Source organism: Myotis davidii, unplaced genomic scaffold, assembly GCF_000327345.1.
Source record: "Myotis davidii unplaced genomic scaffold, ASM32734v1 scaffold10, whole genome shotgun sequence".
NCBI classification, from domain to species: Eukaryota; Metazoa; Chordata; class Mammalia; order Chiroptera; family Vespertilionidae; genus Myotis; species Myotis davidii.
Window position 1 is genome coordinate 3314961 of NW_006283544.1, and position 25249 is coordinate 3340209.

The following is a 25249-nucleotide window of genomic DNA, read 5'->3' on the forward strand; positions in this document are numbered from 1 at the left end:
TATAGAGAGAGAGAGAGAGAGAGAGAGAGAGAGAGAGAGAGAGAAAACATAATGTAGCTTTTTCTATGGTGCTTACAAAGGACGGATTACTAGTGTTGAATTTTGTCCATTAAAGTGAGTGTAATAAAACTGGGACTGAGAAATTTACAGTGCTATATTATATTCATAATATTAGAATAGAGAATGCTAAAAATGCAATGGTATAGTAGATAATTCATATTTTGACTTATTTATTTTGCATCTTTGTTGATTCTGCAGATTTTACCTATGACAAACTGTCAATTCAACTCTTGTGTTAAGAGACATGTATTTTTCATGATATTGTTTCATATGGCAATATGTTGAATATCAGTCCTTTCAAGTAATCAAACTACATTGAATAGAATCATAAAAAAGCAACAATAATTTACTCCCATTGTTAGCTTTTTCTTCTGATACATAGTTATTCTTTGCAATCGTTTGAACTGTATAATACATTCTTATTTTAATGAAGGTAAAAATTACACTTATGCTTTAGACTTTGTAGGTAAAGAAAAAATGCTCATGTAACAGTGTTTTGAATGATCACAACAAAATGTGTGTTACACAAAATAATTCTAGTCCTACGCTATATTTAAAACTTTACAAGCATTGTGATTTTTCAGTACATACGGCATTTGGTAATAAAGCCAGGAAATGCCTGGTTAGAGTTGAAGCATTTAGAGAATTCTCATCCAAGGGCAGGATCAGTAAAGAACATGTGAAAGAGGCTACAGTTGTGAACTCTATTCAGACACCATGTGGCTATCAAAGACCTGATGGGAAAATAGGCAAGACTGATTATCCAAGACTTACAAGTTAATGTTCTTATACTATGTAAGCAAGTTTTCCTGAAAAGGGATGGAACTGAATTCTGTCCAATTGAAATGAGATACAATAGGCATTCCAGGTTGAACAAAAGTAAGAGTAGTATATGGTCTGTATTGTAGGAAAATAGATTTATTATAAGGAAGTCGACATAATCTTAGATGAGTTCCTTAAATTCATAGTACTTCTCGAAACTAACCTCAATCCAGGATATAATCATGTACATGGTGACATAAGTTAATTTTATTCATATCACAGTTGCTAGTGATGGGAAAATAAGGCAATGCTGACAGTAACCATAGCCACAAGCTGTTAATTTTAATGGAAATAGTGGCCTATGTTACCATGACCAAGGGCAGAATTTCACAGTGGGCATGGAATATATCAGCATTTATCTTCTTTCTAAATGTATACACATTTTTAATAATATACTTTAAATGTTTATTTGTAGAGTTCTGGTGTTAATTTTTTGAAATTGTATTAAATAAATTTGGCAATCTCATGGAATTTAATATATGCTGAGAACAAATTAGAACTTACAAATAAACAAAGCATTTCAGATGATTCCTGAAATTCTTTGTTTCCTCAGAGATAATTTGTAAAATGCAAACTTATCTATTAGCATTGCATATATTCGTGGTAGCACATTTTGTCTTTTTTTTCATCGCTTTCAATTTTAGAAAGCATTTAGTGTCTTACATTTGTTATTGTTCGTGGCTGTTTGGTTGATATTTTCCTGAATAATTTGAAAATAATTATGTCTGTTTCATTGCAAAACATGCAGTATAATAAAGAGCTTCAAATATTCCAAGACCCCAGATATAACTAAAAGTGTACTTGACCAATAACCACTACTGTGATTTTTCAGTACACAAGGCATTTGGTAATAAAGCCAGAGAATGTCTGAGGGGTATTAAAAAGATTGTCTGGTTTCTTATTCAACATATTATCTTCCTACATGGTTTTAATAGAGAACTTTAGACTTTTTTTTCTTGTATTTTCTTTTTTGGAAATGGCAGTTCATTAAATGGTAACAACTTTAACAGTGTGGAACATACAATATTCTGGGATGATTATCTCTGTCACAATTGCACCAAGTGATTTGATACAATCATAATAACTATTATTCTGAAATAAATTTAATATAAGGATTAAACTATTGAAAATTATAATTTTTATTTCTGAGACTGCCACTATATATCATGAAGTAAAATTATCAGTCTTCCAGAAAAATCTTTTACTCCCAGAAGAATAAAAGTACCCTCTCTGGCTGGTGTAGCTCAGTGGTTGATCGTCAACCCATAAATCATCCGTTTGATTCCTCGTCAGGGCACAGTCCTGGGTTGCATGCTCAATCCCTAGTTAGGGATTGTGCAGAAGGCAGACAATTGATATTTCTCTCTCATTGATTTTCTGTCTCTCTACCCCTTTCTCTCTAAAAATCAATAAAAACATATTAAAAAAATATATTTTAAAAAAAGAATAAAAGTACTCTAAGGTAACACAGGTAATTTACTACAGGATAAATATATCTATAAACATATGTATAGAAAGATTGATAGATAGATGATATAGATAGATAGATAGATAGATAGATATAGATATTTAATTTAACATATAGTTTAAAAAGACCCAGCAAGTTCTTTAAACATGTTAAAATAAGCATAATATGATTTAGAATAATGTGTTCCATTTGTAGCAAATCAGAGAGATTCTTAAAAATTATTTTGCTATAGGAAGACAATAAATATTATACAGGGAAACATACAGGTTGGTTTTGTTGTTTCTCTGAAATGCAGGCAAGTTTCCAGGAGAATTTACAAGGTGGCTTGGTGAGTTCACATGACCCAGAGTTGGGTTATCAGTCTTCTCCAGAAGAAAGCAAACAGGTATATTAAAATACTGGAAGTCATTAGAACTGAAAAATTTACCTATATCATTGACCAGCACATCTTTTTATAAAGGAAGGAGCATTAATTATGTGTTGTAGCATAACAAATTATTTCAAAAATTCATTGTTTATTACCTCACATGTATTACCTCACTGTTTCTGTATGTGAAGATTCTTGGAATACCTTAGTTGGGTCCTCTGCTTCAGGCTCTTTCCCAGGCTGTAATAAGTTGTTGGCAGGAGCTGCAGTCATCACTAGACTACAACTGAGGCAGGGCCTACTTCCAAACTTCTTGTATTGCTGATGGCATCCTCCTGTCCTCAAGAGTGTTGGATTGAGAGCCTCAATACTTTCTGACAATTAACCTGAAACCATTATTTGTTTATTGACACTTGGACTCTCCATGGGGCAACTCAGTTCCTGGTAACCTGCTGCATCAGATCAAGCAAGTGAAAAGATTCAGAGAGAGAGTGTGTCTGCCAGCAAGATGGAAGTCACAGTTTTTTATAACCTAATCTTGGAAGTGACTTCTCATCACTTTTGCCATATTCTCCTTATTAGAATGAAGTCACTAGGTACAGCCCACACTTAGGGTGATAGGGATCATACAAGGATGTGACTACCTGGAGAGGAAGCATTGCTGGCTATCTTAGAGGACTTCTACCACAGAGGGTATGTAGAAAATGAAACTGTTAAGTTAACTAGAGAGAATGGGATCTAACAGGGAATACTATATAATTCAAATATTTTATGGAGCCAGGAGTATCTCCAAAAGTATATTACACATCCACATTCATTTTTGGCTCGTTGCTAAATGAGCATTTGCCAAAACTTGCCTGTTTAACTGTTTCCTCTGGGCTTATATTTCTGGACAGGCATTTTACTGATTCTCATATTCTTCTTTAGATATGTTCATACTGCCAATACACTTTCTTATCTGTTTGTTAGTCTGTCTCTTTAATAAGACTTTAAAGTTTTTAGTTCACAAGAGCTACCTTACTTAATAGTTCTTGAGCAGTATATTACTGTAGTCATCCCCACACTGTCTACATAACATTTGATGATTCCACTAGATAAGATATAAAGAAAAGCTTCCTTCAAAAGTGCCATTTATTTCATTTAAAAAAATCCTCCTATTTTTTGAAAAAGTTTGAGATTTTTTCATTGAAGTTTGTCATTTGTGTAGTTTAACATGAGCCCAGCATTGTGGTTCAGCATTGCATAACTATGTTAAATAAAGCTCTAGAGATTTAGAACTGTATTCACTCACAATTACTTCCTAAAACAAATATACATTTATTGAAATTACTCTATTATTAATGCTACTAGAGGCCTGTTGCAGGAAGATTCCTGCAAGAATAGGGCTTCCTGAGACCGCTGCCTCTGCTCCCTCCCTTCCCTGCCTCCTCGGCTCCCTTCCTTCTTCACTGCCTCAGCTCCCTCCCTTCCCCGCCACCTCAGCTCCCTCCCGTGTCTACAGCCTCCCTCCCTCCCTTCACTGCCACTTCATTCCCTCCCATGTCTGCTGCCTCAGCTCCACTCCTGTCTCTGCTACCTCCAACCCGTTCCCTTCTCCGCTGCTTGGCTCCCTTCTGCACTGTTTGGCTTCCTTTTACACTGTCTTCAGTCTTCACTGGGGACCTGTGTATGCAAATTAACCACCATTTTTGTTGGGTTAATTTGCATACTCTTCTAATTGGCTGGTGGGAGTAGTGAAGGTATGGTCAATTAGTATCTTTGACTTTTATTATTGTAGATAGAAAATAGAAAAAAAATAAAAAATGCTATACTTTAAAAGAAAAATGAAGATTTTTTTTCTCTATAAAAATTAAAATAACTAGACTCTCATAAGACCTGCCCTACTAATTGACACCTTTGGTTTCCCCCCACCCCCCATACATTTATTTTGAAAACTTAATTTATTCACCAAGTATTTTGCCAGTTTCTTGCAGTTCTGAAGGACACATATGCTTGACTTGAAAGTGACTTGTTTCCCTTCTCGGCAATATCTATTTTATCAAACAAGGCATCACTTTTTTTCCTACCCTCTATTTTAATTAGGCAAAGGAGATAATTTGTACATTCATCACTCAGGTTCAATTGTGCCTTCACATGATTATCTTCTTCCATCTCTGTTTCTTAGTCTTCTTTGCCCCAGAGATGGTTAGAAGAATAGAGAAAGTAATGATATTTTATTGTGCTTCACTTTGCTTCACCTCTCAGTTCTCACCTTCCAATCAGGACAAAGTAACCTAAGTGCAAAGTACTGCATTCTCACTTGCTGGTACATTAACCACTCTGATGGTTTCTCACTTCTTACTAATGAATGCTTAATTAGAACACACACACACACACACACACACACACACACACACAGTTTACCAAAGCAGACCTAAAAGCAATATAATTTTTATTTATTTACAGAAACAAAACTTTTAAAGAGGTCTGTGCTTGTCCTTTTATTTTTGTTTCAAACAGTTAAACAGACAGTAATTTCTTTATATCAAAATGCACATTAGCATACACAGTCCTAACTAACCTGTAATACAGTTAAGCGAACTTCGTAGACTTTAAAATTGTAAGTTTACCATTAAAACATAATGGACCAATAGACCAGAATCCAGTTTATATCCACACCCCAGTCCAGTAAGTTTCTTAAATCTTAACCTGGTTTTTCTGAAGAAATCTATTAAGATGATCACTAAGCATATTTTTTACTAATATTTGAATAGGTCTTGCCAAATGTCTTGTTGATAGCCAGAAAACATACTTACTATGAAAGTACTGCCCATTTAAACAGTGAAACAGTATATGTAGATAGAGGGGGGTGTCAGTCTTCAACATTAATAACTATCTGATATTGGTGACGTATTAAACTTTACTCACATAGGCAAATTTTTATGTTTTGAATTTGAAAAGATATTTATAGAATAGTTCAAAAAGGTCTGGAAAGTTCCATACTTATTTTAACAAGATTAATCTACTAGTAATATTTTGCTACTGTGTACTTTATACTTTTCTCTCTCTGTGTTGTATTTTCAGACTTATTTGAGAGTAGCATGTATAAATCCTGAAGTGTTATATATACCACATGTATTTCAGGGGCTTTTACAAAAAGAAAAGGGGATATGCTTTTATATATAAACACAATATATTTATTAGCTCAATAAATATTTCATTGACACAATCATTTTATTTAATCTGACTTTGAAATTCATATTTTGTCATTTGACCTAATCAAGGCCCTTAGAGCATTTTAATAGCATTTCTGAGTCCAAATTAGGATCACATATTATATTTAGTTGTCATTTCTTTTTAGTCTCTTTGACCTTGATCATTTCTTTGGCCTGTTAAAAAAAAGTTTATGAAATTGACATTTTTGGAAGAGTTCAGTCTTAGCAGACTGTCTCTCATTTTACATCTGATGCTTTCTCAACATTATTCTGAGCCAGTGTGCTACCCAAGTGAGGTTGTATTCTTCTCAAGGTATATCGCCCAGAGGCTTATAATATCCACTATCCTATCATTTTTTATGTTATTTTCCCAAATATTTTTATTGAGCACTTGCCAGGTTCCAGGCAATGTTCAAGGTACTAGAAATACACATGGTCATATGGTATGTTATCTGCTTGTAAGGAGACTATGGCCAGACTTTAATAAATTTCTCTAGGATCGCGACCCTCTATGTAAGTGTTAGTGTAGTTGCAACATCTTGGGGGAAACAAGAGTTTAGATCCTATGTCAAGTGGTTGTAACAACACTTAAGTTCTAGTAATACAATGTATGGGTCCAAAACTTGTCTACATGAGTATAGGCTGAACATTTATGACTAAAAGTTTTGTCAGAGGGATAATTTTTTAACATTAAGCATAGAACGTTCCCTATTGTTTAAACCAACAATAGATAATTTCTGATGATTTTTGTAAGGCTTTATTATTGAAAGTATTATATATGTTGCCTTTCTTCCCTCTTTGACCTCTTCTAGCCTGTCCCCGCCCCATGCCCTAGGCCTTCACCACCCTATTGTCTGTGTTCATGGGTTACCCATATATGCATACAAGTTGTTTGGTTGAACTTCTTCCCACCCACCCACCTATCCACCTTCTTCCCTCTGAGATGTGATAATGTGGTCCATACTTCTGTCTCTGTATCTGTTTTGTTCATCAGTTTATTTTGTTCATTAGATTCCACATATAAGTGATATCATGTGATATTTCTCTTTTTCTGACCAGCTTATTTAATAATAATTTCCAGTTCCCCCTATGCTCTCTCAAAGGGTAAGCAGACTTTTTTTTTTTTTTTTTTTACTGCTGCATAGTATTCCATGGTGTAAATGTACTACAGCTTTTTTTATCCACTCATCTACTGTTGGACACCTGGGCTGTTTTCAGAACTTAGCTATTGTAAATTTCACTGCTATGAGCATAGGGGTGCATACATACTTTCTGAGTGGTGTTTTTGGTTTCTTAGGATATATATCCCTAGAAATGGGATCACTGGCAGTTTCATTTTTAATTTTTTGAGGAAACTCCATACTGTTTTCATTATGTCTGTACCAGTCTGAATTCCCACCAGCAGTGTACTAGGGTTCCTTCTTCTCCACATCCTCACCAGCACTTGTCATTTGTTGATTTGTTGATGGTGGCCATTCTGACAGATATGAGGCGTTACCTCATTGATATTTAAATTTGCATCTCTCTGATGATCAGTGACTTTGAGCTTTTTTCATATGTCTCTTGGCCATCTGTATGCCCACATTGGAGAAGTGTCTATTTAGGTCACTTGCCCATTTCTTAATTGGATGGTTTATCTTCTTTTTGTTAAGTTGTATGAGTTCCTTATATACTTTGGATATTAATCCTTTATAAGATGTATCATTGCCAAATATATTCTCCCATACAGTGGACTCAGTTTTCATTTTGTTGGTAGTTTCTTTTGCTGTGCAGAAATTTTTTATTTTGATATAGTCCCATTTCTTTATTTTCTTCTTAGTTTTCTTTGTCCTAGGAGATGTATCCACAAACATCTTGCTATGCTGGATGTCTGAGACTTCGCTGGCTATAGTTTCTTCTTAAATTTTTATGATTTTGCATCTTTTATTTAAGTCTTTTATCCATTTTGAGTTTATTTTTGTATATGGTCTAAGGTGGTGTTATGCATAGTTTAATTTTTTTTTTGCATGTATCTGTCCAGTTTTCCCAACACCATTCATTGAAGAGATTGTCTTGATTCCATTGTATCCTCTTGACCCCTTTGTCAAATATTAATTGAGGGTAAACTCACTTGGATTGATTTCTAGGGACACTGTTTGTTCCATTGATCAATATGCCTTTTCTTGTGCCAGTACCAGGATGTTTTGATTAAAGTGGCTTTGTAGTATAACTTGATATCTGGTGTTTTGATCCCTCCAACTTTGATCTTCTTTCTCATGATTGCTGCAGTTACTCAGGACCTTTTTTGGTTCCATATAAATTTTTGGATTATTTGTTCTAGATCTGTGAAATATGCTGTTGGTAATTTAATAGGGATTACATGGAATTTATAGATTGCTTTGGGAAGAATGGACATTTTAATGATGTTAATTCTACCAATCCACAAACACATTATATTCTTCCACTTGTTTATATCTTCCTCTATCTCTTTTTTTTAAATGTCCTGTAGTTTTCTGAGTATAAGACTTTTAAGTCCTTAGTTAAGTTTATTCCTAGGTATCTTAATTTTCTTGTTGCTATGCTAAATGGGATTGTTTAGTTTCTTTTTCTAAGAATTCATTAGTGGTGTATAAACTTTTTCCGCATCAATTGATCATGTGATATGTTTTGTCATTCAATTTGTTTATGTGATATATCATGTTTATTGATTTTTGAATATTGTATCAGCCTTGCAACCATGGAATAAACTCCACTTAGTCATGGTGTATGATCTTTTTAATATATTGCTGGATGTGATTTGCTAATATTTTGTTGAGGATTTTAATATCTATGTTCATCAGGGATATTGACCTGTAATTCTTTCTTTGTGGTGTCTTTTTCTGGTTTTGGAATTAGGATAATGCTAGCCTCATAAAAAGAGCTATGAAATGTTCCTCTCTTTTGGATTTTTTGGAATTGTTTAAGGTGGTAGGTGTTAGTTCTTCTTTGAATGTTTGGTAAAACTACCCTGTGAAGCCATCCATCCATTTTGTGAATGACAAAAATTACATGATCAATATATGCAAACAAAAGCCATCCAGGGCTTTTGTTTGCTAGTAGTTTTTTGATTACTGCTTCAGTTTCATCAATTGTTATTGGCTTATTCAGGTTTTCTGAATCTTCCTGATTCAGTTTTGGAAGATTGTATTTTTCTAGGAATTTATCCATTTCATCCAAGTTTTCCAGCTTTTTGGTATATAGCTGCTGATAGTATCCTATATAATAAAACCCTAATATGCAAATCAACCAAACGGCAGAATGACCAACAGAATGACCAGTCACTATGAGGCACACTGACCACCAGATGCTTAAGTTAGGACAGTGATGGCGAACCTATGTCAGAGGTGACACGCGAACTCATTTTTTTTGTTGATTTTTCTTTGTTAAATGGCATTTAAATATAGAAATTAAATATCAAAAATATGTCTTTGTTTTACTATGGTTGCAAATATCAAAAAATTTCTATATGTGACATGGCACCAGGGTTAAGTTAGGGTTTTTCAAAATGCTGACACACTGAGTTCAAATGGTTTGCCATCACTGACATGGGAGCTGCCCCTGGTCCGGGGAAACTCCTGCATTGAGCTTCTGTCCCCTGAGAGGGAGGTGACTGGCAGTGGCGATCAGGGGGCAAGGCTGGCCAGCATGTGGTGCCAGGTCGCCAGCCAAGGTGGGTGCCTTTGGGGGCCCCCCAATCGCCCTGCCCACCAGTCACCCCGCAGAGGAAGGCAACTGGTGGTGGTGGTAGGGGGCAGGGCTGGTAAGTGAGCGGTGCCTGGCTGCCAGCAAAGGCGTGTGCCAGTCAGGACCTCCAATCGCCCTGCCTGCCAGTTACCTCACAGATGGCCCTGATTGCTGGCCTGGCCTAGGGACCCTACCCCATATATTGGGGACAGTCTCTTAGATTTAAAAATTAAAACCTGGCAAGGCTACTCTAACATTGAAAAAATAGGATGATGCAGCGATGATATGCTTGCACATTTTGTGGTCAGTCCTGATTCTGACACTTATAACTGTGTGACAAAGCCAATTACTTAACTTCCCTCTGCTTCAGTTTTTCTACCCATAAGATGGAGAAAATTCTACTACCGTCTTAGAAGGATCCTGTTATGTACTACTTTTTATAATCAGGGCAAAAAAAATGTAGCTGCCCATACAGCAGCAAGATGCCTTTCACTTGTATGAAAAGTATGGTCACTGGTGCATGCAGCATCCCAGGTTGCAAGACGATGTCCAACTACTAGTTTAGGCCCAATATCCCCCAAGAAGTCCTGGATTGCAAAAGGACGCAGGTGGGGCTATGGGACCCCCACCCCCGGTGCACAAATTTTGTGCACCGGGGCTCTAGTTTCTTTTTAATCCTTTGTACTTCTGTGGTTTCAGTTATTACTTCATCACTTTAATTTCTGATTTTATTTATTTGGGTCCTGTCTCCCTATTTTTTAATGAGTCTGGCTAAAGTTTAATCAATCTTTTTTATCTTTTCAAAGAACCAGGTCATGTTTTCATTGATCTTTTGTGTTGTTATTTACAAGATGACATTTAGTCTCAATATCATTTATTTCTAATTTAATTTTTATTATTTTCTTCCTTCTACTTATTCTGGGCTTTTCTTGTTGTTCTCTTTCTAATTCTTTAAATTATAGGGTTAAATAGTTTATTATTAATTTTTATTCTTTTTTGAGTTAGGCCTATAGTGCTATGAACTTCCCTCTCAGGACTGCTTTTGCTGTGTCCCAGAGATTATGGGTTGTGTGTTCATTTTCATTTGTTTCCAGGAAGTATTTTATAACTTTCTTGACCTTATTGGTAACCTATTCATTGTTTAATAACATGCTATTTAGCCTCCATATAGTTGAATGTTTTTAGTTTTTTACTGTAATTGGTTTCTAATTTCATGCCATTGTGATTTGAGAAGATGCTTGATATGATTTCAGTCTTCTTGAAATTTTAGAGACTTGTTTTGTGTCCTAACATGTGGTCTATTTTTGAGAATGACCCGTGTGTACTTGAGAAGAATGTATATTCATATTCTGCAGCTTTGGGGTGAAATATTGTATAAATGTCAATTAAACCTTCCTGATCTAATGTGTCATTTAGCATCATTGTTTCATTGTAAATCTTTTGTCTGGGAGATCTATCCATTGAAGTCAGTTGGATGTTAAATTCCCTTACTAGGACTGATTTGCTGTCATTATCTCCCTTAAAATCCTCTAGAAATTTTTAATATATATATATATGTGTGTGTGTGTGTGTGTGTGTGTGTGTGTGTGTGTTTCTATATTGAGTTTACCAGGGTTATAACCTCTTGTTGGATCAATCCCTTTAGTATTATGTAGTGACCTTTGTTGCCTCTTGATGGCCTACATTTTGAAGTCTATTTTGTCAAATATGAGCATTGCTACCCCTGCTTTTTTTTTTTCCATTTTCATGGAAAATTTTTACATCCCTTCACTCTCATATTGTGTTATTCTCTTGTTCTGAAGTGGCTCTCTTGTAGACAGCATATAATTGGGTCATGTTTTCGTATCCATTCAGCTACTTTATGTCTTTTGATTAGAGCATTTATTCCATTTACTTTGAGTTTACCAGGGTTATAACCTCTTGTTGGATCAATCCCTTTAGTATTATGTAGTGACCTTTGTTGCCTCTTGATGGCCTACATTTTGAAGTCTATTTTGTCAAATATGAGCATTGCTACCCCTGCTTTTTTTTTTTCCATTTTCATGGAAAATTTTTACATCCCTTCACTCTCATATTGTGTTATTCTCTTGTTCTGAAGTGGCTCTCTTGTAGACAGCATATAATTGGGTCATGTTTTTGTATCTATTCAGCTACCCTATATCTTTTGATTTGAGCACTTAATCCATTTTCATTTAACATTATTATCGACAGGTACTTATTTATTGCCACTTTAATTCTATATGCCTATGTTTCTCTCTATATATATTTCTTCTTCTCATTACAACAGTCCCTTTAGCATTTCTTGCAGTGCTGGTTTGGTGGTGATAATCTCCGTTAGCCTTTTTTTTTGTCTGGGAAGCTCTTTATTTCACTATCTATTTTGAATGATAGCATTGCTGGATATAGTAATCTTTGTTTGAGATGCTTGCTTTTCAATACCTTGGATATTTCATACCATTTCCTTCTAGCCTGTAGAGTTTCTGATAAAAAATCAGCTGGCATCCATATGGGAGCTCCTTTGTAGGTAACAAATTGCTATTTTCTTGCTGCCTTTAAGATTCTCTCTTTGTCTTTAATTTTTGGCATTTGAATTATGATGTATCTGGGCATGGGTCTGTTTTGTGTTCTTCTTGCTTAGGAGTTTCTGTGCCTTCTGTACTTGTGTGATTATTCCTTAGCTAGGTTAGGAAAGTTTTCTGCCATTATTTCTTCAAACACATTCTTTATCCCTTGTTCATTTTTTTTCTTCCCCTTCTGGTACTCCTATGATGTGAATATTGTTACATTTCATGTTGTCTCACAGCTCCCTTAAGCTGTTCTTTTTTTTTTCCATTGTTTTTTTCTTTTTTTGGTTCTCTAAGTGATTTTTTCCACCCTATCTTCTAATTCACTGATTCGATCTGCGGCTCCCCCTAATCTGTTGTGCCTTCCTTCCACTGTGTTCTTTATGTAGTACTATGTCATTCTTCATAATTACTATATCTTTTTTCAAGCTGTTGAGCATCCTTGCCATCATTATTCTGAACTCTGTGTTTGATAAATTTCTTATCTCCATTTCATTTAGCTCTTTTTCAAAAGAATTCTCTTGGTCTTTCATTTGGGGCCTATTTCTTTGTCTCCCCATTTTGGCTGCCTGTTTGGTTTTGTGTCTATGTATGAGGTAGATCTGCTAGTGCAAGACAATGCTAGACACTGTTTCTGACTGGCCCAGAGTACCCTGTTTGGAGCTATAAATAATCCATAGATTTTGGTTCCCTCTGCTGGGCCTGGGTACCTTTGGGAAGGACCAAGATGAGCACCAAGGTCTGCTTCCTAGCCCCTTACCCTGGATTAAATTGATTGTTATTCAGTCTTGATTAGCCGCAGGCAATAGACCACAGGATGGGGTGAGAGGTTTTCCAACAGGGTGGGGCAAATGCTCCTGCCTGCAGGCTGATTGTTATTCTCAGTCTCTTAAGGGGCCTTAGAAACTTCACAGGGTGGGGCAAGGGGTTTTCCAATAAGGTAGGGCAATTGCCCCCCTCCCCCCCCCAGGTAAAAGGTGCCTGGATAGTAAAGGTCTGCCACAGATAGATGTCCTCTGCAGTATGAGGGAATGTCTTAGCATAGGAAACTGGGGAGTGTGTCTTCCAAGCTCTGCCCAGAGCCTCAATTCTGTCCTCTGCTCACACACCTCCAGTCCACTCTGCCCTCCCTTTGCTGGGACCCAAAGTGAGTGCCAGCACATGAAATTTTGTGTTGGCCCTTTAAGAGGATGCTTGCATTTCCAGCTGTCTTTCCCTGACAGACAGCAACCCTGCTGCTTTTTCACAGCCAGTGTTATGTGGACACCTTTTTGATTTCTGGTGCTCTGGTCTGGGGAGCCCAGCTTGGGGTTTAGACCCCAGAGTTCTCAATGGGAATTCCCCACAGCTAAGATATTTCTCCAAAACTTCAGCTGCTGTCTGTGGGAACCTGGCCAGCCCTTTTGTGCCTCTGCACTTCCTACCAGTCTCTATGTGGTCTATACTTTTTGTCTTTGGTTATCAAGTTTATCTCTAGCTAGTCTTCAATTGATTTATTCAGGATGGTTTTTCTATATTTTAGTTGTAATTCCAGTTTGGTTCTGGGAGCATGTCAGTGTAGCTTCCACTTACTCCACTACCCTTTTGGAATTTCTTGATGACTTTTGAAATCAATTTTGCTTGGTGTGGTCACGGAGGTATGGCCTTAAGAACATTTAGTTCATAGAACCACAGGGTCCAGATTTTTACTCTAATTGGGGAAGATTATTGAGTTACAGGATAAAAGGTCTTTAATACCCAGTAAAGCAGGATTATTTTAGACTTTGGTAGTAAATTCCTCTTTGTCCATAGAGAGCATTAATATCACAGTTGAGCCTGAAATCCAAGAAAAATGTCTCTTGTTAAGATATTGACATGAATGTCACTTCTCAGAGGAACTGAGATACTGTAAACTGATCTAGCTATTTGAGAAAAGTGTTTTGCCTAGGGTTGGATTTGACTAAATAACTCCAAGCCAAGTAAGATTAACCATAGCCATGTGTAGATATTGAAATGCCTTCTCTTCACATTCTTCAGTTCAGCCTTCTTTACTGATTTTTCTGTTTAGTTTCCCATTTAAAATGTTGTGATTAGATCAGCTTGCACAATGGTGATCCCTTCTAGTCCTACAATACCTAACGTCTAGTTCCACCTGCCTCAAATTGTTCAGCTGTCAAAGTCCATGTCTCTCCTTTATTCCTGTGTTTACCTAGATAGAGCGTTGATGGCGAACCTTTTGAGCTCAGCGTGTCAGCATTTTGAAAAACTCTAACTTAACTCTGGTGCTGTGTCACATATAGAATTTTTTTGTATTTGCAACCATAGTAAAACAAAGACTTATATTTTTGACATTTATTTTATATATTTAAATGCCATTTAACAAAGAAAAATCAACCAAAAAAAAATGAGTTCACGTGTCACCTCTGACACGCGTGTCATAGGTTCGCCATCACTGACCTAGAGCCTGACACGAAGTCCTTACGTGGAAAAGGCATGGTTTCATTTCCACTTTTTGTCTAAAAACAGAGTTACTTTTTAATGTCTATACTATAATTTTTAGATGATGATCTGTTCTGGGAACATGTCTTAAACTAGACTGTGTTCTTCTCTGAAGAGAACTGAAACATATGTAAAAGAGGTTCTTGATTACATTTTATATTATCCATACTTAAGACTTTACTTCTACCAGTCTTGTAAATAAACATGATATTATCTACTCTGAATTCAAGTGAACTGGATTGTATTGGTCCATTAGGTAACCCATTACCTACTGCTTGTACTAGTATAGATGGAATGCCCAGAGAATACCCTTGTGTTCTCTTACACACATTCTGTACCACTGTCTAGAATAGCATCATGTACTTATGGAGAAACTATTCAAAAGATCTGGGTTCTTGTCCACTCTGTGAGCCTCAGGGTTCTGCAGCTATAACCCTAAATTAGATAAAATTCAAAAACTGTTGTAGCTTTTCAGTCTTTACTGTTTAATTTTATCTTTACACACTCTTGAATATGACTCATAGAAAATCACTTAGACTGTTATTATCTGCATTTCATGAGAAGAAATGCTATTTATGTAGTATCCTCTTTAAAAAGTGCCTGTGCCGAACATCAATCTCTCTTTAAAAATTTCTCATACCAAGCGTAGACTTTGTGTCTCTGCTCCATTGCTTTAGCAGTAGCAGAATGTTCTTACTCTAAATATAAAATTATAAAAAAAGCAAGAAACAATATTTTCTTTAATTAACTTCTTCTTTTGGGTGTTTTAGAAGAGGGGTTATGGCTTGACAAAGATTCTTTCCATCTGGTCCTGTTTGTTTGCTTTTATTTTTACTTCCTTTCTTTGTCTTATCAAATATCACATGAATCATTAACATTTGTTTCCCCCACTTGTTTTGATTTCTCATGATTAAGACATTATGTGGAGAGAGGCTGAAAGCTACTATATTTCATATTAACCTAATTTTAAGTCAATATTAAACTTTCTAGATATATGATCTTATATGTTTGTCCTGTTTATGTTAGTGTTTTCCTCAGTTCTGGTGTAGGTAAACATTATGCACGTAAATGTCCTGTTCTGTGAAATGTCCTGTTCTGTGAATCTAACTTCATTCGATTCTAATGGTCTACATATAAATTTTGAACAAATAGATGCCTTTTTAAATAAAGCTACTTTCTAACAGGAAGTGCAATTTATTAAGCCCTTAGTGGAGAAAATACATAAGAGAACCTTATGGATGTTTACAGGGGTGTTTGTATTCAAAACTGGAATATCTATTTGTAAATTGTGTGAGACTTTTTACTAGTATAGTTCCTTGTTAATTATTTTACTACACAGTGTATTTCTGGTGTCACCCAACTAAGCAATTTGAAATTGTCTAGTATGTTTGCCACCTTCTAATATAAAATCTTGTTGTGTGGTATAATTGTTATTGAGCAAATTTTATTATAGTTTTTAAAGTAAATGACAAAGCTATGCAATACTCTAGTTTTATACATGAAATACAAGCTAAACTGTATAGGTGTATATGTTAGACATTATAATAAACATTTATAATAATACCTTCAAATACATTAAATCAAAACAATAGACTTAATACACAAACATAAAATAAAATAAAACAAAATTATGTGATTCATTCCCCATTTCTCTTTCCTTCGCCACAGCAAATAAATAACGTATAGAATCTATATACTTAATGGTCTGATTTGGTTTCAACTTTAATATTAAAATATGAGATCCATTTTTACAAGGAATTTAAAATGTTTTCTTCAGCTCATCTATAGATCTAACCTTATAATAACAATAAACAACACACAAAAATTCATACCTGCAATAAGCTATTCTAGATACTTTCTCATACACCAAATTATAGATGTAAGCATCAAATTACAATGAGCTCTGGAACTATTAGGAATTTGTAATTTAAAAAGTTTCACTCAATCCTTACTCCCAAATGCTTTTAATTAGAACAGAATCTTTAATTAAGTACTTCCATGCACAAAGTATGGCTTGGTTTTTCTGTCATATTAGCCTCCCATACGAAAGCAAACAATCATTGTGTTGAAGCAAAATATTTTCTCCAAAACCAAACTATAAAAATTCTGGTTCTGGTTTCAAGTTGTTCAGTTGAGGCTCTGCATACTGAAAGGAAGCCCCTGTCTCTGGGAGGACCATGAGAAACAGAACCAGCGAGGCAGTGCCTCTGATGGTACTGAGACGGAGAAGAGCCAGTCCCTCATCTCTGCAATTCAGAGACATAGAATCTCTTCCAGTCATAGCCCAATTGCTTATTGGATGAAAGTAATACAATAGAACGGACATGGAATTTGGATTCACATAAATAGCAAACCACTTCACTTCCATTTGCAATTCTTGCAAAAGTGTGCAATAACCCTTTTGAGCCTTCATAGCTATTTATAAAAGACACTAAGGGATACCTATTTTGTTCAGTTTAGATTTGATATCTATAAAGTGCCCTGAACACAGTAGGTGCTCAGAAAATATGAGATATCTGGATAATAATTATCATTGTCTTTATTGCCAATTTACTAGATCTTAAAGAAAAGTTATCATCCATTTGAGATATCAATGAATAAAATAGTGGGTAGGCGTGAAACTGTCTAGTCAGAAAGTAAGTATAATGCACAAAGGGAAGACCTTAAAACAAAGCATATGAATAAGCCCTCTGAGTTTTCAGATGTGAACAACACTAAAGTCTTACTAGCCATGGAAACACTCCTGGGATTCCAAAGAACTCCACACAGAAGCTTGTTTTTCCCAGGCTTCTCTATGACCTTACAACTTTTCTTGCTGTTTGAATAGTCAGGGAAGGAGAAAGTATTGAAAACATTATTTTATAATGTAAAATCAAGGCACAGTTTGAATTATGGGCCTGTGTATCCTTCCATTTAACTTTCACTCAGGTGGTTTGTTATCAGAAGACTGAGATAGTTCCCATAGCTGAGAAGCCTGTTTTTAGGTGTGTGGGTACATCCATGGGTGGTTATTTGCTGAAGGTTGCAGGACCAATACTGTAACTTATCTGGAATAATATAAAATTAGTTAGAACTTTTTTCTTAAATATATTGAATTATGCATAAGTATGTTTCAATAAAGATGACAAAATTATAAAGTAGAATTGCGTTGAAAGTTAGGTTCTGTAGACAAAGGAAGAGAGAATCACTCTTTTAAGGTCTGTCCATGCCTCATCTATTTCTGCTTCCAGTTAACTGTAAGGCAGATAATCTCTGATGTCTAAGTGTTATTTAATCATATAAATGCCATAATTGTAGCAGTTGGGATTTGTTTATTTTTATTACATAAGCATATTAATGAATATATTTTCCCAAAAATTTAGCATTTAATACTGCATTAAAACTTTAAAAATGTATTTATTAATTGAATGATCATAGAGAGAAGAAGGGAGAGAGAGAAACATTGATCAGTTGCCTCCTGAAGGATCTGCAACCAGGGATTGAACTCGAAACCTGGGTATGTGCCCTGACTGGGAATCAAACCCACCACCTCTTAGTGTACAGAACTACATTCCAACCAACTGAGCCATACCAGCAAGGGCTGCAGTAAAAGTTTAAAGAAAGAATGCTACAGCATTCTCGTTATGATTCTAACGGGGAAAGAAATATGGCTGCTTCTTTTTGTGGGTCTCACCTTGTAGTGCAATGGAGTTAATTCTTGGAGTGCTTGCATTAGAGAATAAATAGGAGAGTTCTAATTAGAGAATTTCAATAGAAAGGAGCAGAAAAATAAGTGGGGAAGAAGGAGGCTTCTAAGAAGGAAAACAGGCCTTAATTCTCCATTGCATTACAGAGCTTGGTGTGCCATAAAATATGAAGGAGAGTCACTGAGTAAGAGGAAATGGTGATAGATAAGGTTAGAGAGGGAGATTAATACCAAATTATGTAACATCTTGTAGATGGTGATTATGGCTAGCAGATCTTTTATATTTTATTATTTTTTAAAAGTTATCTTTATTGTCAAAAGTATTACAGATATCTCCCTTTTGTTTTTCCTATTGACCCCCTCCACTCTGCACCTGCCTCCCTCCTCCCCAGGCCTTCATCACACTACTGTCTGTGTCCCTGGGTTATGAATATATACATATAAGTTCTTTAGTTATCTCCCTCCCCACCCCTGCCTTCCCTCTGAGTTTAACAGCCTGTTCCATGCTTCTAGGTCTCTGTTAATGAATTATTTTTATATATCCACTCTTCCCTATTAGATTTGTTCTATGTGTTATGCTATAAACATCACCGAAAATTATAAAATTATTTTTCAAGACTTCATATACAAAAATTTTAAAAACCCATCTTGAGCCCTGAAATGTTAATTTTGAGCAAATTACCTGTTCACAGGTTTTGTGAGGGACCTCAATTGATAGAATTTGAATTTGGGGCAAGTTGAGAATGCCTCTTTCCTCCCTCTCTAATCCTAGGAAACATTGCCTATTACAAAAAAAGAATGAAAATGATATTCTTAACATAGTTGAATACATAAGAAAAATAATGAGACAGTTGAAAAGAGAGAAAAGTAGAGATCAATTAATTAATGACTAAGAATTAGACAATTTTGGTGAAGGTATCAGCTCTCTACTTCTTTGGTTACTTCTACAGTAGGTTTTAAAACTTGAAATGCAAACATATTTTATACAAATATATTTAAAGTTTAGACCACACCACAAGTGGACAGTTTGGGGAATGTGACAGTTGAAAAATAGGCTTATGTTTAGTTTTGTTTTCTCTCTGGATTTTTTACTTCCTATTTCTTATTTCTCATTCATTCAACTGCATTTATTGAAAGTGTCCTAGATTTGATTTCCTTTTTTTTTCTTTTTTCACATAACTGTGTTACCCAATTGGTGAAAGTTAAGCAATATATTTTCATCTTAATATTTAATTGTTCAGTTACTCTCATGTCAAGGGTGGAAGGTTATAGTTTATTGATAGTGATGAAATTACCTAGGTGGCTTTCATATAAATAGCAACAAATATAGAAAATAGTTACATGACGTGGTATATTTAACAACAGTGCTAAGGAGAAAGATTGGAACTTCGTCTTTTGCGATGAAGATACACCTGAATGCATTCAGAGAAAATTTAGTTCTGCAAGCTTGAAGAAAGTAATTGTCATTCAACAGAAGTCAACTAGCTTTGCATATCAATAAAACACACACAGCACATACTGTTATCTATTTTTTGAGTGCTCTGGAACTGATAGCAAAATAGCAAATATATATTTATGAGAACTAGAAATGCTGTATTCATTCCAATCACATTAACTCAATGTAATTATGAAATTAACTTTGAGACGATGTGGAAAATGTTACTTCCTAATCAAGTGAAGAGAGACTAAAATCCACAAATTTTATATCAAGCTATGTAGTTTTTATATTCACATTTGTTTTCAAAATGTCATCTCATTAATTATTTCTATTGTTTACTTTTAGATGGAAGACTGTATTTGAAAACTACTGTCATGTACTGAATCTTTCCCGTTGAAGAAATCCATGTTGTAGTAAAGAACTTTGCAGTCAGACATTCATCATCGAAAAGTTCGGAAAAAAAATAAAAGCCTTTTAAGGGAACTTCCTCAATTTGTGTATTAATGTTCTTTAAAAGTTTAAGTATTCTACAAACAAAAAAATACAAGGTTCCTTCATTGATTCTCACCTGTGGTTATACCAGAGACCTGCGGATGATTGTAAATGTACAAGTATCAAACTTCTTACAATGAATATCTGCAACTTTGCTGCTGGACACTTGTATACAGAGTTAAAGGCAGGTCTGAATAAGACCTAGCTGTGTTTTTTTAATGGAATGAACCATTTTCCTCTTCTGAACATTCTGTATCTGAGCACATCCAGAGACTCGTAGCAGTAGTCACCCAGACTTACAGAATAATATCCTCCAGAAACCAGCAAGAACACTTGGAAATGAACTTATAGGAGGCATAGAGGATTTCTTAAAAGTCAATACAATAAAGAGTAATATTCTGTTACATTCTATTTTAAACTCTCTGATTGTGGGCTTTCTCCTGGAGATGTTTTTTCACATACTTTCCAAAAGGCCAATAAATGGATATTGACAACAACCCAGTGAAATAACATTTTGAGTATCTGAAAAGAAGTATTGAATATAAGCCAAAAGGTTTCACTGAAGGTCTTTTTACTTTAAAAAAAAAAAAAAGAAAATACAAATGTAACATGTTTTCATTCCTGACTGGTAGTGGTATATAGAATTAAAAATAATAATGATGCTTCTTATTCAAACTGTTGGTCACATGTACAGTATATAAACATAAAACACACAAGGAAGGTATGTATGTATGCAGTAGTATACTAGAGTTTAGGAAAATGAAAATTTTAGAAAATATGTTTTGTCACCCTGTTGGTCAGAAAGACACCTTTCTGGTTTTAACGCATGCAGGCATGTAAATATTTGTCTGGAGTCACAGTATTAATGAATGAGATCTTAAGCATCTGGTGACATCAGAACTCTGTGTCAGCCATTTTTATTTGTATATTGAACCCTAGTTAGTGCCCCAAGCTGCACTATTGAGAATGGATTGTGGCTGAACAGTAAATTGGGACACCAGAAATATTTTTATATGTTAACGTCATATTATGTTAATGTTGCTGAAAAACGAAACCTAACAAACCCTTGATGTATCAGTCCAATACCATGTAGCGCTGGGTGATAAAGTTATAATGTGTTGTGCTTCCCCCCCTGGTCAGAGGGAAGGGTGCCTCCGTGTTATTTTCACTGTCTTTGGAAAGTTACAGTATGTGTTTTCACTTTGTGCAGATAACTGGAAGTAAAAGCTGCAAACAGTGCACATTGTATGCTGAAGTTACTTTCTCTTTGCTTTTACCTACCTGGAGTTACACCTTTAAAGGCTGGTATTATGAATCAGTACAGTTGCTATTCATTTTATGATTTTGCTGTCACATTAAAATGTTATGGTCATAACATTATTTATTACCATAAATGGCAAAATCTTAAATATCCAAGAAAACTAGCTTAAAATGTTCAAGGAGTTTGGAGTTGGATTATTTGGTTAAGAGAAAAATATTATACATATTCTGGCAGTAAGCTCCAATAGTTTATAGGTCTTCCTTGCAATACTGGGACATACTTCTTTTGCGTAGCTCACTAGGTAACAGCTAAGTCCATTTTTATTTTAATACAATAAAAAGGTTATATATGCAGTTCCTATTTTAGCTTGCTTTAAAGGGAGCAATATTTTTATTTAAAATACTGTTAGTTAATGCTTTGTAGAAACTTGGTTTTCTAAGATAGTTCTTCCATTAACCACCTCTTGTTTGAGCGCAAGAGATTCTAATCCTAGTTGTATCTATTTCTTGTTTTTCTCTGTATGCAGTCTTTAAAGAATTACAACACTTAAAATTCGAGGGACTTGTGGCAAGCTTTTGAATCATACAGTTTTGAACGATTTTTTAAAAAGCCTACAACTTACATATGTAGTAGAATCATTGCTCTGCTCCTTGCATAGAGTCACCTGTTAAATAGGTTAAATAGTTTTAAAATACATACTTTCAAGACCTTTGAGAATGCTTTAGGATTGGGTTTGATATAAAAAAAATTTAGCAAGGATTAAAGAAAAGAGCTATCAACTATATGTTAAGAGAGAATCTTACTAACACTGTTGTAAATATTACAATTCTTGAAATGTTATTTTAAGTCTGTAACTTAAGTTTACCCCCCTCCCTTTTTTTAGTTATACAGGTTGGTTTGAAATTTGTTTTTGGTATAAACAAGTAAAATTGTGCCCATTTTATGGTTTCCATGCTTTTGTAATCCTAAAAATATTAATGTCTAGTTGTTCTATATTATAACCACATTTGCGCTCTATGCAAGCCCTTGGAACAGAACATACTCACCTTCATGTAGGACCTATGAAAATTGTCTATTTTTATCTATATATTTAAAGTTTTCTAAAAATGATAAAAGGTTATTACGAATTTTGTTGTACAAAATCTGTACAAAATCTGTTTTTACATCATAATGCAAAAATTGGAAATTTTTCTATGGTAGCCTAGTTCTTTGAGTCTGGTTTCGGTGTGAGAACCATGTTTACTGTTATTGTATTTAATTTTCTTTTTCTTTTCAACAATCTCCTAATAAAACTGTCTGAAATCTCCCTGTGACTTTATTTACAGTTCGTCTTTATTAAATTTTGTGAAATGCATAGCATTGAAGGAATATTTACTTTCTAATGGGAGGCATCTAAAAACATCATAAGTCAGCTCTTTGCAATGTGAGGGAACAATGCTCAATGATTTTATTTAACATGCAACTGCTTCTATCTCTAATATGAATTACTGTGGTGAAAAATATCATAAAAGCACACTCTGTAGTTATTGTTTAACAAGCAGATTTTCCATATTTTGTTTCTTGCCAGCTAAGCAAACTTCCCACATATACATGATTTATTTATGTACATTTCTCAGTTTATGAAGCTGTTATTTGTACCTTTTTTCCTTTATATTCTTATATTCCCATGATTCTTATTTCACAAAGCTTTGTGCTGAATAATGTAAAGTAGACATGTTGATGGAACAAAATATATTATTCCCATATCTATGAGTGTATATTTGTAACTCTAACTCGGTGTTTTGCTTTTGATCTCTATCACTGGAAAAAATGCCTTTAGAAACTTTGAAGTTTTAATATCCTTTAATAATATATAAACATTTTTATCAATCCAAAATGCAGCATTTGAACATATATTGGGTTGCTATCTCTGTGAATATTCTAAACTCTCCCAAGAGAATGGAAAATGGATATTTTTTTCTGTCAAAAGAAATTATTTCAATAAGTTAACAAATTATGATTTTTCCCTAATAAACACCCAAAATGTTTATGTGACCCTTATAATCACATTTTTGTCTTCTGTCATCAAATGTTTATGTCGGTAAGACTTGTACTGGAGTAGCAGACAGTCTCTAGATGTTAGTGGAATTTGGTGCTAATTTAAGGTTTTCCCAATGCGTTTTCCTTTGGACTAGCAAAATTAGAGTCTGCACAAAGCTATTTATTACTAGAGGAGAGTAAATTACGAATAAAGGTTATATGAGTTGCATTTTAAAAATATGCGAAATAGAGATGTTAATAAAATTTAAGAAAATATTGTAAATGGCATTGTGAAGATATCCTTTTTCCTCATGGGTAGGCTTGGTGCTCAGATTTATCTTTAATAGGTACAGCTGGTATATAAAAGCAGAGTTGATCCTCATTTATTCATTTAAGCAGATTCACTAATAAAGCCTCTGTTCTGCACCAAGCCCTGTGCTAGATGTTGTAGTCACTGGAATTGAAACATAGCTGTTGTGCCAGAGGAGTTCATACTTTCTGTTGGAATCAGATCTTACTTTCAGCAAGAAAAGAGGCATTGAGAATCTCCTACTTGGCAGTGAACATATTGCTGGTCCAAAGAGGGTGTTGTTACCTACCATTAAGTGGTAACAATCTAGTGGCCCGCAGTGCACATTCACCTTCTGGAGAACAGAGCAAGATATCTGGGGCGTCAGACAATCTGGAGGAATTGAGAAAAGCATGGACACATTTCCCCCTAAGTGAAAATAATACTACTGTAGCGATATGATTTTTCATGTTATTTTTCGTTCATTCCAATCACAGCACATTTACCAATGCTCACAAACTTTGCTTTATGGTTGGTAGCCGGTTTAATCACAAAAAAAAATGTTTTATCATTTAAAAAAAATAAATTCCTAATATAGTCAGACTATTGAGTATAGATCTACCATATTCAATTATTACCCAGTGCCTATGTATACAGGGTATTTGCCTAAAATGATTCAAACACAGAGCATACATTCCTAAATGCCAAGTAAGTGTGTTAGATAATGAGCATCATTTAAATTTGTAGGTCAACTAGAGGTCCAATGCACGAAGATTCGTGCAAGAATGGGTCTTCCTTCCCCTGGCTGCTGGCACCGCCTTCATTCTGGCCTGGAGCTGCCCTTATGCCTCCCCATGCTGCCCACAGGCCCAGAGCGGCTGGGGCCATGTGGAATGATTGTGTCATCGCCATAGCGACAACCAAGCGTCCTGCCCCACCCCAGCCGCTCTGCGCCTGCATATGCAAATTAACCGGCCATCTTTGTTGAGTTGATTTGCATACTCACTCCTGATTGGCTGGTGGGCATCACAAAGTTACGGTCAATTTGCATCATTCTCTTTTCTTAGTGTAGATGATCTGGAGCTTTTGAGTTAAACTGTTGGATCAGTTCAGATGGTTGGATGTAACAAAAACAAATCCCTGCAAGTTTAAATACCATACAAAGTGGATTATAAAGACCCAGAGGTACACAAGCCAGAAATACAGTTAGCCCCCAGGGACCTGGGACCCTCTACTATTTTCACCTTTCTGCTTCTCAGTGACTGTTTCTTTCTCCTTTCTTTCTCCAGGCCTATTTGCTTCTCCTGTTTATCTCTTGACTTCTCTATTACTCAGGAGCATAAGACCCATTCCACAGAGGAGATCCAATGTTCTCTCATCCAAAATCAGATTCCCTGAGAGTTTCGATTG

At 35.1% G+C, this 25249-nt stretch overlaps 1 protein-coding gene across 1 annotated transcript in view; it reads left to right on the top strand.

Annotated features, from left to right (window-relative positions):
* Positions 1-22837, top strand: part of DACH1 (dachshund family transcription factor 1) — a 434735-nt gene extending 411898 nt beyond the window's left edge. Inside the window, exon 13 of the mRNA XM_006753744.2 lies at positions 20124-22837. Coding sequence (XP_006753807.1) covers positions 20124-20161 — 38 coding nt within the window. The 3' untranslated portion in view covers positions 20162-22837. The remainder of the gene's footprint in view (positions 1-20123) is intronic.
* Positions 22838-25249: the final 2412 nt, after the last annotated feature.